This window comes from Rhinatrema bivittatum, chromosome 1, assembly GCF_901001135.1.
Source record: "Rhinatrema bivittatum chromosome 1, aRhiBiv1.1, whole genome shotgun sequence".
NCBI lineage: Eukaryota > Metazoa > Chordata > Amphibia > Gymnophiona > Rhinatrematidae > Rhinatrema > Rhinatrema bivittatum.
The window spans coordinates 487280749-487300143 of NC_042615.1; the positions used below are offsets into that span (position 1 = coordinate 487280749).

The 19395-nt window shown below is 50.3% G+C and overlaps 1 protein-coding gene across 9 annotated transcripts in view; it reads left to right on the forward strand.

Moving 5' to 3' along the window:
* The window catches only part of HUWE1 (HECT, UBA and WWE domain containing E3 ubiquitin protein ligase 1), a 907188-nt gene that overhangs the window by 589422 nt on the left and 298371 nt on the right, over window positions 1–19395 (forward strand). For all 9 annotated transcript variants that reach the window (XM_029607938.1, XM_029607967.1, XM_029607972.1 and 6 more), the window contains 2 exons: window positions 14748–14881; window positions 15021–15186. In XM_029607938.1, the coding sequence (XP_029463798.1) occupies window positions 14748–14881; window positions 15021–15186 (300 nt within the window). The remainder of the gene's footprint in view (window positions 1–14747; window positions 14882–15020; window positions 15187–19395) is intronic.

A 19395-nucleotide genomic window follows, 5' to 3' on the forward strand; every position in this document is an offset into this window, starting at 1 on the left:
CTCTTCCCTTTTGGGGTTGGAGGAGGCAGGTCTCCAGCTTCGTCCCGCCTCCCCGCAGCAGCCACGGCGACGCGGACCGGCAAAAAACCCCAACGGCCCGGTACTGGTGGTTGGGGACCCTGCTTTAGGCGACCCCTGTGTTTTGGTCGTTCGACCCCCGCCGGGGTCGCGACCCACAGGTTGAGAACCGCTGCTTTAGTCAAAGTTTCTAGAACTTTGGCACCACTGAGCTTGCCCAGCATGGTACCAACCCTGCATCCAGCAGGGGTCCCCCTTCAGTCTCTCTTTTTTTTTTTTGCCACGCGGAGATAGGAGCTCTTCCACGGTTTCCTGACAGGAAAACATTCTTCAGGAAAAAGTTCAAAAATTTCACCCCAGCTGGGGTCTCCTTGTATACTGTTAATACCTGTGCCCGTTTTATAAGTTTTTACTACCTTTCGGTTGGTTACCGTCTGTTCCAGCTTTTAGGCTCTGAGGTCACCGACAGCCCCGTGGCCTAAATTTTCGACTACAACAATGGTGGCGGGTTTACGTAGGTGCCCGGACTGTCCAAGGACAATTTCTATCACCGACCCTCACCAGGTTTGTGTGTTGTGCTTGGGCCCTATCCATGATGTAGATTCGTGTACCAACTGTGCCCAAATGACTCCTAAAGGGTGTCAGGCTCGTTTGGAAAAGATGGCTTTATTGTTCCATTCCAAACAGGTTTCCTCATCAAAAGCTTCGAAGTTATCGACACTGGCACCATCCAAGTCCCGTCATCGGTCGGATACCGATGACTCTCGACCCGCATCGAGGACTTTGGTTTCCGCTTCTTCGGTGCCGGACATCGGTAAGGGAGACCTTAAGGAAAAGCATCACCATCGGCATCGCAAACCCTTACCATCTGATCCGAGCGCACCGGTGGCTTCCACTTCCAAGGTGCCACTGAGGAAGAAGGCCCGTGCCGAGGAGCCCCAAACCTCCTTTGTTCCAGGTTCACCAAGGCTTCCCTCGCCTTTGGGACAGGCACTGACCAATGCTCCACCTATACCGGTGGTTGTTCCGGCGGTGCCCATCCAGCCTCCCACTCCGGACCTGGCCTTAATGCCAGCATTCCGTGAGGAACTGAACTGGATGGTTCAGAAGGCAGTGGTGCAAGTTCTCCACGGATACCCGATTCCATCAGCACTGATACCAGCTCTGATTCAGATGCCAGAACCGATGCCACCAATGCTTGCACCATTGCTGGACAGGATGGATGCCCTCATTGGTGCTTTGCCTTCGGCACTGAGGAAAACACCGTTGCCTCAGTCCTTCGATGCCCATTCCCCTCTCTTCAGATGAGGGTGAATCGCCGATGCCAGACCCGGTGCTGGACCCTTCTGGAGTGTTACCACAGAGGAGGCCACCAAGGCCATAGATTCCTTCCGCACCGCTTTTGCCACCGATGCCCCGATGCCCGACCTCTACCGATGCAGACACCGGTGCCACCCATACAGCCACTGGGCCCTTTGGTGCCCCAACCTCCTCCGGCTGGGGGAGGTCCATTTTTGCCCTCTGGAGAACTATTGGGTGCTGGGGATCAGCACTATCATCCTTGGTCTGATGACTCTTCCGATTCCCAAAACACAGGAGATACTCCATCAGAGCCTTCTCCTGATGAGAGAAGAAAGTCTTCGCCAGAGGACCTCTTATAAGTTTCATCAAAGAGATGTCTAAGTCAGTTCCATTTACACTGCAGACTGAAGAAGACTCCAGACATAAAATGTTAGAAGTCCTTCAGTTTGTTGATGCACTGAAAGAGGTAATGTTCCATACCTGTCCATGAGGTCCTCCTTAACCTCCTTCAATGCAATTGGGAACATCCAGGGACAGTCCCTGCGGTAAACCGTAAGACTAATGCTACATATCTGGTCCAAGAAGCACCTGGATTCCAGAAGGCTCAATTTTCTCACCATTCAGTGGTGGTCGAGTCCACCCAGAAAAAAGCCAGAAGGCCAAGACCTCACTCGTTCACACCTCCAGGAAAAAAGCAGAAATTCCTCGATGCTTTTGGGCGTAGGGTCTTCCATGGAGCCATGTTAATCTCCTGTATTGCAGCTTACCAGCTTTACATCTCGCAATACAACAGCAACCTGTTCAAACAGCTCCAGGATCTTTCTGATACTCTTCCTGACCAGTTCAATGCCATTCTAAAGAAAGGTCTGGATGCTGGTAAACATGAGGTGCGCTCAGCTTATGACATCTTCGACACAGCCACCAGGGTGTCAGCAGCTGGAATAAGTGCTCAGAGATGGGCCTGGCTCAAGTCTTCGGATCTGCGTTCAGAGGTTCAAGAGAAGTTAGCTGACTTCCCCTGTATGGGAGATAGCCTCTTCGGTGAGAAAATTCAGGAGACTGTTGCTCAACTTAAAGACCATAACGAGATGCTACGGCAACTCTCAGCTGGGCACATGGACTTCTCCACTTCTTCTAAACGCCCATTTTGTAAGGAGGCTAAGTGAACCAGCTTTAAGGCACGCAGATACTACCCACCTCAGACTCTGTCTCGCCCATCTAGACCATATCAGAAGCCTCAAACTCGCCAGCCTAGGCCTCAGAAGACGCAGCCTCCTCCACAGCCTGGTCTGTCCTCTAGGTTTTGACTGTCCACCTCTGCCGCAATTACCAGTGGGCGGCCGTCTCTGCCACTTCATCAACATCTGGCACACAGTCACCACAGACCAGTGGGTCCTATCGGTAGTAGCTCAAGGTTACCATCTCAACGTTCTGTCCATTCCGTCGGACTCCCTGCCTCATCCGATGTGGAGTTTTGCCAACCACACTCCACTTCTAGAGGAGGAAAGGACAAGTTCCTTCTCCGCAAAACGGAAAAGGCTTCTACACCCGGTACTTCTTGATACCAAAAAAGTCCGGAGGCATTTGTCCGATATTAGATCTTCGGGCTTTGAACAAGTATTTACGAAAGGAAAAGTTCAGGATGGTAACCTTGGGCTCTCTACTCCCTCTGATTCAACAGGGGGATTGGCTTTGGTCTCTAGATCTAAGAGACATGTACATCACATAGCAATTACCCCGTCTCACAGGAAACACCTCTGATTCCTCGTCGGAAACCAGCACTTCCAGTACAGAGTTCTTCCGTTCGACCTAGCATCGGCCCCTCGTGTCTTCACGAAATGCCTGGCAGTAGTAGCCGCATACTTAAGGCAACTGGGCACTCTGGTCTATCCTTATCTAGACGACTGGTTACTGAGGGCTTAGTCGGCGGAGGCGGTGCTTCAACCCCTGCAGCTAACCTTGCGACTACTATTGTCCTTGGGATTTGTAGTGAATTATCAAAACTCCAGTCTGACTCCGTCCCAATCCCTCTCCTTCATTGGAGCGGATCTCGACACTAACCAAGCAAAGGCTTTTCTTCCCAAGGACCGGGCTCGTACACTTGCAGTGCTTGCGCACACTATATGGTCTCACCGAACCATGACTGCTCGTCGTATTCTCGTCTTGCTGGGCCACACGGCGTCCTTGGTCCATGTTACACCGATGGCTCGACTCGCCATGCGAGTAACGCAGTGGACCTTAAAATTCCAGTGGTCTCAGGCTCACCAGCCAATGTCCAACATTATCCAAATCACCAGGCAGCTTTGTCTCTTGCTAACGTGGTGGGTCCAGGAATCCAACCTGCTCATGGGGTTACCCTTCCAAGCTCCAGAACCTCAGAGTATTCTGACTACAGATGCTTCCACCCTGGGTTGGGGAGCACATGTCCACAACCTACAGACTCAGAGAACCTGGTCTGCAGCAGAAGCACAACATCAGATAAATTTTCTGGAGCTCAGGGCGATCAGATATGCCCTTCTAGCTTTCAAAGATTGCTTATCCAACAAGGCAATCCTAATCCAAATGGACAATCAAGTAGCGATGTGGTATATCAACAAGCAGGGTGGAACCTGCTCCTACCTGCTGTGTCAGGAGGTAGCACAAATCTGGGCTCTAGCTCTAGGTCATTCCATGCTACTGAGAGCAACTTACCTGGCGGGCATGGACAATGTACTAGTTGACAAACTCATTCGCCAATTTCAACCCCATGAGTGGTCCCTGAACCCTGCGGTGGCGGAATGCACATTCCAGAAGTGGGGGTATCCAACGAAGGATCTCTTTGCATCGATCCACAATCACAAAGTGGACAACTTCTGCTCCCTTCGTCGCAGTCCCAGGACTCCACCGAGGGATGCGTTTGTTCTCTTGGACAACAGGTCTCCTGTATGCCTATCCCCCGCTTCCACTCATAAGCAAGACTCTTATGAAGCTATGTCGAGACAAGGGTCTCATGATTCTCATAGCCCCATACTGGCCGCAGCAGGTGTGGTTTCCCATCCTTCGTGACCTCTCCGTCTGCCCACAAATTCGCCTGGGCGCAGATCTGTCACTGATCTCTCAGAACACTGGGTGCCTCCGACATCCAAACCTCCAGGCTCTGGCACTGATAGCTTGGATGTTGAAAGGCTAGTTTTGTGGCCTCTCAGACTCTGTATCCCAGGTCTTAGTAGCTTCTCGAAATCCTTCCACTAGAAGATCTTATCATTCTAAATGGAAACTGTTTTCGTTGTGATGCACATCAAAGGAGTTAGATCACTTTACCTGCCCCACAACGAAGTTTCTGGGCTACCTGTGGCACCTCTGAGTCGTGTCTCCAAACTTCCTCCATTAGAGTGCATTTCAGTGTGGTGGCCGCCTTCCATAAGGGTATAAGTAATGTTTCTATCTCAACACAACCCTTAGTAGTGTGCTTTATGAAGAGCTTGCTACACCTCAAGCCCCCTCTGTCCCCCGCTCCTGCTTGGGACCTTAAATGTAGTATTAGCACAACTCATGAAACCTCCGTTTGAGCCTCTGCACTCTTGCGAGTTGCGGCATCTCACTTGGAAGGTGCTCTTCCTTCTTGCGTTGACGTCTGCTCGCAGGATCAGTGAGCTGCAGGTGTTAGTTACTTACCCACCTTACACGAAATTCCTTCATGATCGGGTGATCCTTCACACTCATCCTAAATTTCTACCGGAAGTAGTCTGAGTTCCATTTAAATCAATCCATAGTTTTGCCTACTTTCTTTCCAATACCCCACTCACATCCAGGTGAGCGGGCTCTGCATTCCTTGGACTGCAAGCGTGCGCTAGCCTTTTATTTGGAACGCACTGCAGGCCATAGGAAGTCCACCCAGCTATTTGTCTCCTTTGATAAAATTAAACTGGGAATCCCGGTGGGAAAGCAGACCCTGTCCTCCTGGCTGGCAGACTGTATTTCCTTCTGCTACCAGCAAGCAGGCCTTCCTCTCCAGGGACGCGTTAAAGTGCACTCCATTAGAGCAATGGCAACGTCGGTAGCACATCTTCAGTCTGTTCCTCTTGCTGACATCTGCAGGGCTGCTACATGGAGTTCTCTCCATACCTTTGCAGCTCATTATTGCCTGGACAAGGCTGGCACCCAAGGCTCTATCTTTGGCCAGTCTGTTCTATGCAATTTGTTCTCAGCTTAATACCCAACTTCCTTCCAACAGCCCTCTGGCAATTTCATGCTGCCCTCTTATCCAAAATCACCCCTGTTGTGCCTGTTGCACGTCTTTGGGTGCTTTTGGTACATTGCTCGGGCATCCTCAGCTCGCTATTCACCCATATGTGAAGGCTAACATCCTGTTTGTCCTGTGAGAAAGAAAAGTTGCTTACCTGTAACGGGTTTTCTCACAGGACAGCATGATGTTAGTCCTCATGAAACTCACCCACCACCCTGCGGAGTTGGGTACGCTTGCGATTTATTTTATTTTTCGCACATACTTTTTACTACACACGAGACTGGCAGGGTTGGTACCATCCTGGGCATGCTCAGTGGTGCCAGTCCAAAGTTCTAGAAACTTTGACAAATGTGTGTTCTGTGATTGGGCTCCATCCTGATGATGTCACCCATATGTGAGGACTAACATCCTGCTGTCCTGTGAGAACATCTGTTACAGGTAAGCAACTGTACTTTCTCATTATTTTTATGTCTGCAGCAGATGGTAGAGGTGCCAAACCCTCCAATCTGAAAATTTGTTGGAAGAGGTTTGGATTCACCCCCCCCCCCCCCCTCTGCCGGTGAACTGAATGACCTCTTTTATGTTTGATCCCCATTGCTGAGTGGGGACAGAAAACCAGTGGCGCTGGTTCCTTCTTTTCCTGCCTATCTCCCCTTGTTCCCTTACTATTGGACTTCCAGCAGGTCTCCTTTCAGCGAAGTACACTTTTTTTCTGCTTCTCTTTTTGCTGGCGAGCTAAAGTTTTGAGAGAAATAAGTGTGTGCTTGGGAGCAAATTGCTGGGGCCTTTTTTCCCAGTAGTGCAGGAGCTGGTGGCAGGGCCTTTAGGAATGGCGCAATGGGGGACAGGGCAAGCTCTGGAGCAGTTTGTACATTTTGTTCATATGGTGTTGCAATATGGCCTCCAGCTCAAATGCAGAAAAAATACCTGTCCTGGAAGGATGGTGCAGAATTATGCTCCCTTAGGGCTTGTCAGCCTACACCAGAGGTAGAGAGGGCTGTTTTGGGATTCTCCAGTGGGGAAAAGGTAAGCAGACTCTTTGGCAAGGGAAAGACTGGTTCCTAGAATGTTGGAAAGGGACCCAGGTTGAGTGGAGGAGGCAGTCATTTTGTAATCTGCCACGGATGGTGCTGGAGAAGGCAAGAAAGGTATCTGCAGAGCCCCCAGTGATCTCCCCTGTGGGAGACCTGTTTATGCCATAGGATGAAGCAGTTTCAGATCTCTGGGAGGAGGATGTGGGAAGCATCAGCCTCTGAGGTTTTCTCTGTAGAGTTTGAATGTTAATGCAGCTGGCTTTTTTTTTTTTTAAATAAAGGAGGGTGCTGGTGCAAAGAAGTCTAGAGCATCAAAGGGCTCCTCAGGGAATTCTCCTTCAGTCCTTTCTAGACTCAAGAAATCCAGTTGGGAACAGCAGCATAGCATCAGCTTCTTTGGCGGAAGGGTCCCTGAGGGATTTTGCTGCCAGAGAGGAACTGGTCAGCTAGCCTGAGGGAGGCCCTCTAGAGGAGAGGGAGATCGTAGTAGCAGCAGAAGATGACCCCTATGTAGTGAAATTGTTTTGAGAGAGGAGTTGCCAGTGATTTTCTCACAGGACAAGCAGGGATGGTAGTCCTCACATATGGGTGACATCACAGGATGGAGCTCAATCACGGAACACTTTTATCAAAGTTTCCAGAACTTTGACTGGCCCCTACTGGGCATGCCCAGCATGGCACTATCCCTGCCGCCAGCAGGGGTCCCCCTTCAGTCTTCTTTTTTCTGCGCAGCAGTAGCCACGCGGTTTAGGAGCTCTGAAGAGATTCCTGACAGGAATTTTTCTCACGGAGTTAATTACATTTAAATTGCCCCACAGGGGTCCCTCAACTTTTCTCAGGCTGCGGTACTTCGGTAAGTATTTGACCGTCTTTTCGTCTATTACCGTCTGGTTGGCCCTCGTGGCCTACTGGCGACCGTACCGCAGCTCGATTTTTTTCCTATGGCCATGGTGTAGGGTTTCGTCGGTGCCTGGACTGTACTCGCACCATGTCTATCACAGACCCTCATGGAGTCTGTGTAATGTGTTTAGGCCGTGAGCATGATGTCCTGACTTGCACCAAATGTGCCCTCATGACACCAAAAGGTTGCAAAGCCAGAATGGAGAAGATGGGGACGACTCTTCCGTGCTCACACCCAGACGCCGTCCAACGCATCGACGTCATTGGAACCGACACCGTTGAAGTCTCACCAGCATCAACCACAGTTCGGTGACCGCCCGCCATCGACATCTTCACGGCCATCTACTCCCTTTACTCCCCCTCAAGATCGAGGGGATCGTAGGGAGAAACATCGCCATCGTAAGTCTCAGACCGTCGAGGGAGCAAAATCATCGACCTCGCCACCGTCCGAGCCACCATCGAAGAAGCCCCATCCAGGAACGGCACCGACCATTCCTGCGACTGGGACATCGAGGCCACCCTCACCCGATCGGGGTTTGGAAGTCACGATTCCGCCTGTAAAGGTGGTCTCTCCGACTGTGCCTCCGCCTCTCTCTTCAGTCACGGAGCCGGGGCTGCTTGCTCCAGGTCTCCGGGAAGAACTGGACCGGCTGGTCCAGGAGGCCATCGACAAGGCGATGCAACGGTTCCAAGTTCCTCCAGCACCGACATCGGCACCGAGAGTGGAACCGGTCACCGACCCGATTCCAGCAGCGCTGGCACCACTGCTATCCCGGATGGAGGCGCTCATGACCGCCCTTCCACTGGTGATTCCCGGGTCTCCGATGGCTCCGGTGCGCTCCCCGTTGACAGCTTCATCGGGAGGAGAAACACCGTTCCACATTCCTCCTTCAGGGATATTGCCTCAGCCATCGATGCCATGTCGTCCTTCACCACCGATTCATTCATCGGAGGCGATATGCACATCGGCGCCATTGATGCCGGCACCGATGCCCTCCAGGGCGTCCACGGTGCCCCCGGTGATTCCTTCGATTTTCTCGGAGCCTCAGCCGGGGGTCTTCGGGTATCCAACCCCCTTCTTGTCCTATAGGTCAGCCTTCTGATCCTTATGACACCTGGGGTGATGATACTTCTTCATACACCGATGACTTACCTTCACCTCCCTCTCCTACTGAAAGTAGAAAGCGTTCTCCTCCAGAGGACCTTTCTTTCATTAATTTTCTGAAGGAAATGTCTGACTTGGTCCCTTTTCAGCTTCAAACGGAGCAGGATGATAGGCACCAGATGATGGAGCTCCTCCAGTTCCTGGATGCCCCTAAAGCGATCACTTCTATTCCCATTTATCAAGTTCTTCTTGACCTCCTAAAAAAGAACTGGGAAAACCCTGGATCCATTGCTCCAGTACACAGAAAGGCTGACACTACCTATTTAGTGCAGTCAGCCTCTGGCTTTCAAAAATCTCAGCTCGACCACCACTCAGTTGTGGTAGAATCGGCTCAAAAGAAAGCAAAAAGACAAAGCGTCACTCCTCTACCCCTCCTGTTAAGGAACACAAGTTCCTAGACAATATTGGTCGACGAGTGTTCCAAGGTGCCATGCTCATCTCCAGAATTGCTTCTTACCAGCTGTACATGACCCAATACAACAGGGTCATTTTCAAGCAGATACAGGACTTCTCTGAAACCCTGCCTGACCAATTCCAAGAACAGCTTCAAATCCTTATCAACAAGGGGTTTGAGGCAGGAAAGCATGAGATAAGAACAGCTTACGATATCTTCAACACCTCTACTAGAGTGTCTGCAGCTGCCATTTCGGCAAGATGCTGGGCCTGGCTCAAATCTTCTGAACTTCGCCCAGAAGTACAAGACAATCTGTTCAGTGAACAGATCCAGCAAATAGTGGCTGAATTAAAGGACCTACTATACTAAATAAACCAGTACTAATCAATTTATATTCCCAATTGTTGACGTTGCACAAATATATCAACGTGTTCTAGTTATGATGACCACCATAATAGGCTTCATCGTATGAGCTTTCGCATGATTGGTAAGGTTGAATTAAAGGTCCATCATGAAACCCTTAAACAGCTCTCATCCATACCTTCCAACTTCCCCTTAAGACAGCCCTTCAGGAAGGACTCTAAGAAGTCATTCTTCCTTCCAAGGAAGTACTATCCTCCACCACCAAGGTCCCGAACTACGAGGCCTTATCAAAAACCTCAGCCTCGCCAGGCCCGAAAGCAAAAGCCGCAAGCAGCTCCCCAGCCGGGGCCTGCTTCAGGTTTTTGACTTTCAGTTGGAGAGCAGCAGTCTGATTCCTCTGCCAAGCATTCCAGTGGGAGGTCGATTGCCACATGTTGTGAAAGTGGCACAATCAATCACAACCAACCAATGGGTGCTAGCAATCATTGCTCATGGTTACCACCTAAACTTTCTTGCTCTTCCACCGAACTCACCACCTCTGCAAGCCTGGAGAGTATCCGACCACTCTCTCCTTCTGGAGCAGGATGTTTCCCTTCTTCTCCAGTTAAGAGCAATAGAACCCGTCCCACTTTCGCAGCAAGGCCTAGGTTTCTATTCCCGGTACTTCTTGATCCCCAAAAAATCTGGGGGACTTCGTCCAATTCTGGACCTACGTGCCCTCAACAAGTACCTCCAGCAGGAAAAGTTCAAGATGGTAACCTTGGGCTCACTTCTACCTCTTCTGCAAAGAGAGGAGACTGGCTCTGCTCTCTGGACCTCCAGGACGCATACACCCACATTGCGATATCTCCAGCTCATTGCAAGTACCTCAGGTTTTTAGTAGGCCCAAAGCACTATGAATACCAAGTGCTTCCATTCGGCCTAGCATCGCCACCACGAGTCTTTACCAAATGTCTCGTAGTTGTCACAGCTTTCCTCAGGACAGAAGGTGTTCACGTCTACCCCTATCTGGATGACTGGTTAATCAGGGCCCCAACCAGGCAAGCCGCTCGGTTGTCCCTCGATTTGACCCTACACACTCTAATTTCTCTAGGATTTCTCGTCAAACCTTGTCGTTCATTGGGGCAGACTTGGACACCTTGCAGGCAAAAGCCTTTCTACGTCAACAACGAGGCTAACTCTCGTGTCTCTCGCTCACCAGTTGCAGTCTCAGTATACAGCAACAGCTCGGCAGTTCCTCGTCCTTCTCGGACACATGGCGTCCTCAGTCCATGTCACACCAATGGCCCGCCTGGCCATGAGGCTCATGCATTGGACTCTGAGGTCACAATGGATTCAAGCTGTTCAGCTTCTGTCGACCTTGTCCACATCACCAACTCACTCTGTCTCTCGCCTGGTGGAAAGATCAGAACAATCTCCTCCAGGGACTGCCCTTTCAAGTACCAGATCCTCAACACATTCTCACCACCGACGCTTCCAAACTCGGGTGGGGAGCCCATGTGAACGATCTGCAGACACAAGGATCTTGGTCTCCAGAGGAAGCCAAACACCAGATAAATTTCCTGGAGCTTCCAGCAATGTGATATGCTCTCAGAGCTTTTCAGGATTGCCTATCAAATCACGTCATCTTGATTCAGACGAACAACCAGGTGGCTATGTGGTACATCAACAAGCAGGGAGGCACAGGCTCCTTCCTTCTGTGTCAGGAAGCTGCGCAGATTTGGGCGGAAGCGCTATCCCACTCAATGTACCTCAGGGCCACCTACTTGCTGGGAGTGCACAATGTCTTGGCAGACAAACTGAGTCGCGTCTTCCAGCCACACGAGTGGTCTCTCAACCCCTCGGTAGCGACTTTCATCTTCCAACAATGGGGTTATCCCCAGACAGTCCTCTTTGCGTCCCCTCAGAACCACAAAGTGGACAATTACTGCTTCCTCATTCGTAGCAATCACTCTCAGCCCAGAGATGCATTCTCTCTCTCGTGGGCAACCGGTCTGCTTTATGCATTCCCTCCACTTCCTCTTCTCTCGAAGACTCTCGTGAAGCTCCGTCAGGACAAGGGAACCATGATCCTGATAGCACCTCACTGGCCACACCAAGTGTGGTTTCCCATACTCTAGGATCTTTCCATCCACAGGCACATTCCCTTGGGAACGGACCCGCTTCTGATCACTCAGAACGACGGATGTCTACGCCACCCCAATCTTCAGGCCTTATCCCTGACGGCAAGGATGTTGAAAAGTTAATCCTTCAACCACTTAACCTTTCAGATTCAGTTTCTCGTGTCCCGATTGCTTCACAGAAGCCTTCCACAAGAAAATCTTATTCCTATAAATGGAAAAGGTATACATCATGGTGCTCTTCGCAATCCCTTGATCCCTTTTCCTGTCCAATCCCAAAGTTTTTTGACTATCTCTGGCATTTATCGGAGACAGGTCTAAAAACCTCTTCCATCAGAATGCATGTCAGTGCGGTAGCCGCCTTCCATAAAGGTGTCGGGGATGTTCCTATATCAGTACAACCCCTCGGAGCACGTTTTCTGAAAGGCTTGCTCCATATCAAGCCGCCTTTACGTCCCCCTTCTTGGGACCTTAATCTGGTTCTCGGTCGGCTCATAAAACCACCATTCAAAACTCTTCACTCCTGTGACCTAAAATATCTCACATGGAAAGTGATTTTCCTTTTGGCTATCACTTCTGCTCGCAGGGTTAGTGAGTTACAGGCCCTAGTTACCTATCCGCCTTACACTAAACTCCTGCAGGACCGGGCGGTACTCCACACTCACCCTAAGTTCTTACCTAAGGTAGTTTCGGAGTTTCACATTAATCAATGCATCATACTACTATCTTCTTTCCCAGGCCCCACTCCAGTCCAGGGGAACAGGCTCTGCATACCATTGACTGTAAACGAGCTCTGTCGTTCTACCTAGACCGTACAGTTGCCCACAGGAAGAGCACTCAGTTATTCGTCTTTCTATCCCAACAAATTAGGGCACCCTGTGGGTAAGCAGACTCTCTCCTCCTGGTTGGTGGACTGCATATCTTTTTGCTACCAGCAAGCAGGCATTCCTTTCCAAGACCGTGTTAAAGCACACTCTGTGAGAGGGCCATGGCGACTTCAGTAGCACTCCTACGATCGGTGCCACTTACTGACATTTGCAGGGCTGCCACCTGGAGTTCTCTCCACACTTTCGCAGCCCACTATTGCTTGGACAAAGCCGGAAGACAAGATTCCATCTTCGGCCAGTCGGTCCTGCGTAACCTGTTTCCAACGTGACGTACCAACACCCTTTCGCCTGCCCGGTGGGGTTCAGGATGCCCTCTACCAAATTCCACCCCAGTTGTTGTGCCTGTTGCACGCCGTTGGGTACATTTGGTACTATTCAGACATCCTCAGCTCGGTACTCACCCATATGTGAGGACTACCATCCTGCTTGTCCTGTGAGAAAGCAAATGTTGCTTACCTGTAACAGGTGTTCTCACAGGACAGCAGGATGTTAGTCCTCACGAAACCCGCCCGCCGCCCCGCGGTGTTGGGTTCGTAACGTTTTATTTTTCGGCATTGCCTATAGCTTTCAAATAAGACTGAAGAGGGGCCCTTGCTGGCTGCAGGGTTAGTGCCATGCTGGGCATGCCCAGTAGGGCCCAGTCAAAGTTCTGGAAACTTTGACAAAAGTGTTCTGTGATTGGGCTCAATCCTGTGATGTCACCCATATGTGAGGACTAACATCCTGCTGTCCTGTGAGAACACCTGTTACAGGTAAGCAACATTTGCTATGCAGGCTCTGGTGGAACTGGGCATTAAGGAACAGCAGGTAGAGCAGTGCAGAATGGGGAAGATCCTATTTAAGAATGTCTCGGGCCCAGCAAAGGCATCACGCTTTCACAGGATAGTATAGGCTTTGGTATTTGCAAGTGAGAAACTCCGGAGACTGGGCTGAAGGTGTGGGTAGAACTATAGCAATATAATGACTGAATAGACAAGGTTCTAATGTTTGCTCACTATAAATTGCACTTTACCACCATTTTATGTATATTATTTCTTTATTTATATTATTTTCTTCAATATTACAAATTTCTTTGATCCATAAACCTATATACTACCCTCATTTTACAAAAATACCTAAAAAAATCCCCAAACATTCATTCATCCGGATCACACCACATTCATACTCACCCCCCACCCCTTAAAGATTCACACACTGCTTCATATCTCTAATCTCCTGTTCGCATATCACCTATTTAATACACATTCGTGAACTACAGAGAACTTAGCTGCTTTTATCATTGTCGGGAGATGCCCCGACCCCCCCCATTGTAAGTAAATAAATTTCTTAAATTATTAAAGATGTGCACTTTTCTTACACTATTTCTGAAACCACAGTCATAAGGGTCATATTTCTTCTTTTGTAGATTTTATATGGAGTTCCAAATTCTTTTACTCTTCTTCTCAAATAAATGTCACAGCAGAAAGTCCACTTTCATTTATCCGTATATAGAACATTTTTTACTTCTTTTTGAATTTGGAAGATAATGTAAAAAAGCCATCCCAGAGCTGCTTGAGAAGCTGCATTGATATGGCGGTGACCTCTCTGAGGGAGATGCCAAAATTATATATTCATGTTAATTAGCTGCTTGCTACCAAACAAATTGCCGCCTTTAAAATAAACTCAGCTGCCAGCAATTTCCCCCAGATTAGGCCTCATGTAGAGATGTCGAAGAGGGTGGAGGAGATGGGGGTTACTTTAAGGGATGCTGAAATTCTTAAGGATCCTGGGCTCAATTAGGGCCAAGGGACACCTGAGAGCACCAGGGTCAGCTCAACCAGAAAAAACCCTTGGGAACTAGGATACTAGGGGAACAGTCTTGTTGCCCCACGAACACACAGATCACACTCTACCTAGAGAGATGACCAAAGACTGCAGATTGGGAGCCAGTCCTGTTATAGTAAGAAAGGTACAAAGACCCTGGGTGTCCAGTCCCTCTGCATCAATGCAGGCACCTGGAAAATAGTGGTGAGTAGCTATGCTATACCTGTGATGATGTCACTGGAAAAATTGTGTTCTCTCTATCCATCCATAGGCAGGAAGGTATGAACTTATAAATCTGGACCGATTTAGCAGGGTGATGAGGAAAAGGTTATTTACTGGTACACTAGTTGCTTGAGCCCCCCACGGCTTCCAAAATACCTTAGTAGTCAACAGATTTGAAGGTACTGGGAATGGGGAGGTGAGGATGGAGTTGTTAGTATTGTGCATCCCTTGTATTGAAGAGTGTAACAGATCTTGGTTATAAAATATTTATCTCCTGTTCTTTCTCATCTCTTTGGGTACATTCCTCCTGTCAGACTCTATGAACATTCTGGACCCAGAGGACGAGGAGGAGCACACACAGGAGGAGGACAGTAGTGGCAGCAATGAGGATGAGGATGATAGCCAGGATGAGGAGGAAGAGGAAGAAGAGGAGGATGAAGATGATCAGGTGTGGAACTGTTGTGAAAGTATATTTAGCTGTTGGTGTTACCTGGCTTCCCAGGTCTCTAGGCAAGCTGTGGTATATTGAGGGAAGTGAATTGTCCCCTCCCCTTGTCCTAGTCATGTGCTATGCCCTTATTCCCCAGGATGATGAGGAAGGAGAAGGGGATGAGGATGATGATGATGATGGCTCAGAGATGGAATTGGATGAGGATTATCCAGACATGAATGCATCACCACTGGTGCGTTTTGAGCGTTTCGACCGGGAGGATGATCTCATAATTGAATTTGACAACATGTTCTCTAGTGCAGGTAGGTATTTATTTCTCTCTTCTTCCCCCTCAAACCCCCCACCCCACCCTGAATTTTGGTCCAGAATTTAAGTGTTGGTAGACTTTGGGACCTATTGGCATCTTCTATTAATGTGCTTTTATTTTCCATGGATAAGGAAAACAGTCACATAAAATGGGTGTTCCCTGTACGTACCAGGATCAGTCCAGACTACTGGGTTATGCCTCCCTTCCAGCAGATGGAGTCAGAGAGAAACTGAAAAGGCACCTCCTATATACCCTGGTACACCACCTGCGATCCCTCAGTATATCTCTGACTCCAGCAGATGAGAGAGCATAACTTGTGGTCCTGATCTCCTCTAAATTGGGAAGGGTTCCTCGGTCAGGTTTGATTTAAATTTTGTGGGGAATCCTATGACTAGATCAATTTAATAAAAAAAAAAAAAAAATCAAACAAGAGCCTTAGCAGGCCAGGCAGGGCATTGCCCTAGAGCCTTTTCCCAGAGTGTAATTGCTCCCCTGCCCAGTGAGAGGAGGGGGGAGGATTCATCGGTGGGCTGGTCACTCTCCTCCTCCGCCTCCAGAGACGCTCAATTCCTCGCAGAAGATGGGGCAGAGGGGTATTATTATTTAACCCTCTGCAGGCTCTAAAGCTTTCAAATAAAGTTTTCAAAAAAATAAAGAAAGAAAGAAACGACAGCCAGCTGCCAAGGGCAGCGATTTAAAAAAACAAACCAAAAAACAAAAACAAAAAAACAAACGAGGTATTTTACTTTATTTTGTATTTTCCCTGTGCCTGCTTTACTCACTTGGGTCTCCGGTAGGGGTGGCCTGCCACCCGGTCCCGTTTTGCGCCGTTTTCGCGCCGCTAGAGGATGCCTAGGGGGACTGTCTGTGCCGCGTATGGGGAGGCGGGGCTACGGCTCTCACGCAAAGGCCTCTGCTCCCGATGCGTCCCCGGGGACAAGGGGCCTTCGCGGAGAGCGGCCCTGACCGGAAAAACTCTGCTGCCGCGGCAGAAAGCATCGGGCAGGCAGCGGCACGGCTCAATCCTGATGTCGGGGGCGGCGGCCATCTTGCCCTCTTCTGAGCAGGCGGTGGCTATTTTAGAGCAGTCCGATAGCGATGCCGATTCAATAGGGGAAGAAGGGGATTTCCCTCCTCTGTCTCCTCCGGACCTTAGCCCCCACCGACCCCCGCGATTTGCAAGGGAAGATTGATTTACCTCCATTGGGCACAAAGGAAGATCATTTGAAGAGACCACATCCCTTTTCCTCACAGTTTGTGCTCTTGCTACATAAGGCTTACATGGAAGCCGAAGCTGAATGGGAGCAGGGGGTCCCTGTCCCCGATAAGCGTGGTAAACCTTCTCCAGGTCAGGATGGCCTGGAATTGGGGAGTTCTGGTCCAGTCCCAGCTCCTAGGCCTTCCCCCAGCGCAGCTGCGGATCCTTTATCCCAGGACTCGCACACTCCGGATACAGGAATTGACGTGGGTGGTCCGGCTTCAGTAGAGGGGAATGATCCGCAAGTACTCCGGTTGTTCCGGAAGGAGGAACTGGATCCTTTAATCACGCATGTCCTTCAGGAGCTGAGGATTCCGGTTCCACAGGCAGACTCCGATTCTTTGCCAGGGGACTTAGAGTTGTCCGGGCTCCGCGTGCCGTCCCATACATTTCCCTTTCATCATAAACTTTCTCAGATTGTATCCCGGGAATGGGATGCTCCGGAGGCTACTTTGAGAGTCAGCCATGCTATGGATAAACTTTACCCGCTCCCTCTTGATTCCTTGGAGCTCCTTAAGGTACCTAAGGTGGATTCGGCGGTCACGGCCATTGCTAAGCATACCACCATCCCAGTGACGGGGCACGGCTCTTAAGGATCTTCAGGATCGGAAATTGGAAGTGTTACTTAAGCGGATTTTTGAGGTTTTAGCTTTGGGAGTTCGGGCTGCAGCTTGCAGCTGCATGGGGCAGAGGGCTACCCTCCGCTGGTCACAACAGCTATTAATGGCTCAAGATTTGCCTCCGGGGGAAGCTGAACAAGCAAATCGCATGGAGTCGGTGGTGGCTTATACTGCAGATGCCTTGTATGACCTCTTACGCACCTCGGCCCGTTCCATGGCTTCGGCAGTCTCAGCACGACGGCTACTATGGCTGCGTCACTGGGCGGCAGATGCCTCTTCCAAGGCGCAGCTAGGTTCCTTTCCATTTCGAGGTAAACTTTGGGGGCGAGTTGGAGCAACTTATTCGCTCACTGGGGGAGAACAAAGTGTTCAAGTTACCGGAGGACAAGCCCAAATCCTCTCGTTCTACAGGCACTTTCCGTGGCCATTTTCGAGGTCAACGCCGGTTTCGCCCCGGGAGGAGCTTATCGTCATATGCCCCGAGAAAACCACCCACGCGATCACAAGCATGAACACATTCCTTTCGGGGCAGACGGCCATCAAGCACTGGAGTTTCTCACGCCTTTGCTAACAATAAGACGACACAATGAGGGGACGCTGGTCTATCCCTCCGTTCCGGAAGTCAGGGGACGACTCTTTCACTTTCGGGAGGAACGGGCCAGGATTACTTCAGACCAGTGGGTTCTCAACATTATAAACCACGGCTACACTTTGGATTTTGCACGACCCCTGCGCGATCTGTTCCTCATTTCTCTCAGCGGGTCTCCGGCAAAACAGCAGGTGATTTCGCAGACATTAGCGCGGCTACAGGCCCTGGGGGCTATAGTTCCGGTGCCAATAGCCGAACAACGAACAGGTCGCTACTCTATTTACTTCATCGTTCCCAAGAAGGAGGGCACTTTTCTCCAAATACTGGATTTAAACAAGTCAACAGAGCATTACGAATACCGCAATTCAGGATGGAGACCTTGCACTCAGTCATTGCGGCTGTCCACAAATGCAAATTTTTGGCTTCTTTGGATCTAACAGAGGCTTACCTACACATAGGGATCCAGGAGTTTCATTCATCAGCGGTTTCTACGGTTCATGATCATGGGATCCCATTACCAATTCTGTGCCCTGCCGTTCGGTCTAGCAATGGCCCCGAGAGTCTTCACCAAGGTGATGGTGGTGGTAGCAGCGAGCCTTTGGAGGGAAGGCATCTTGGTACACCCGTACTTGGACGACTGGCTCATTCTGGCAAAATCGCAGTAAGGGCGGTCCTACACCGTCTGAGTTCCCTCGGCTGGGTGATCAACCAGTCCAAGAGCAAGCTGATTCCTTCCCAGAGTTTGGAGTTTCTGGGAGCCCTTTTAGACACCAATTTGGGCAAGGTTTTCCTGCCACAGGCGAGGATGGAGCGTCTTATGGCACAGGTTAGTCTATTAGCTCTTCCCTTGCCGGTGGCGTGGGATTATTTGCAGGTTCTTGGGTGTATGGCGTCCACTCTGGAGTTAGTTCCTTGGGCTTTTGCGCATATGCGACCTTTACAGAGAGCACTCCTTTCGCGGTGGGATCCCAAGTCGGAAGAGTTCGGGTTGCCTTTACCACTTCTAGACCCGGCCAGGTCCAGTCTACATTGGTGGTTGATGCCAGCTCACTTGCTCCAGGGCGTGGATTTGGAGCCCCCTCAGTGGATCATCGTCACAACAGATGCCAGCCTGACGGGTTGGGGAGCAGTCTGTCAGTCTCGGTCCGCCCAGGGGCTTTTTGACGCTCTAGCAGACCAAGTGGTCCATCAATCGTCTGGAAACCAGGGCGGTTCGCCTGGCATTACAGCCTTTTCTCCCCCTGGTACAGCATCGAGCAGTTCGGATTTTGTCTGACAATACGACTACGGTGGCTTATATAAATCGCCAAGGGGGTACCAGGAGTCAGCTGGTAGCTACCGAAGCAAGCAGATTGATGGATTGGGCGGAGAAGCATCTGCTTCGCATAGCAGCGACACATAGCCGGAGTCGACAACATTCAGGCGGACTATCTCAGCCGTCAGCAGCTAGATCCGGGGGAATGGGAACTGTCACAGGAGGCACTAAGGCTCATCATTCAAAGATGGGGGACTCCTCGGTTAGACCTCATGGCAACTCGTTCGAATGCGAAGGCAGCGCGCTTCTTCAGTTGCAGAAGAGAACACTGGTCGGAAGGTGTGCAAGCGTTGGTTCTTCCATGGCCCACACATGTTCTTCTTTACGTGTTTCCCCCGTGGCCGCTGATCGGGAAGATATTGTGTCGATTCGAGTCCCACAGGGGACCGGTCATCCTCGTGGCTCCGGAGTGGCCAAGGAGG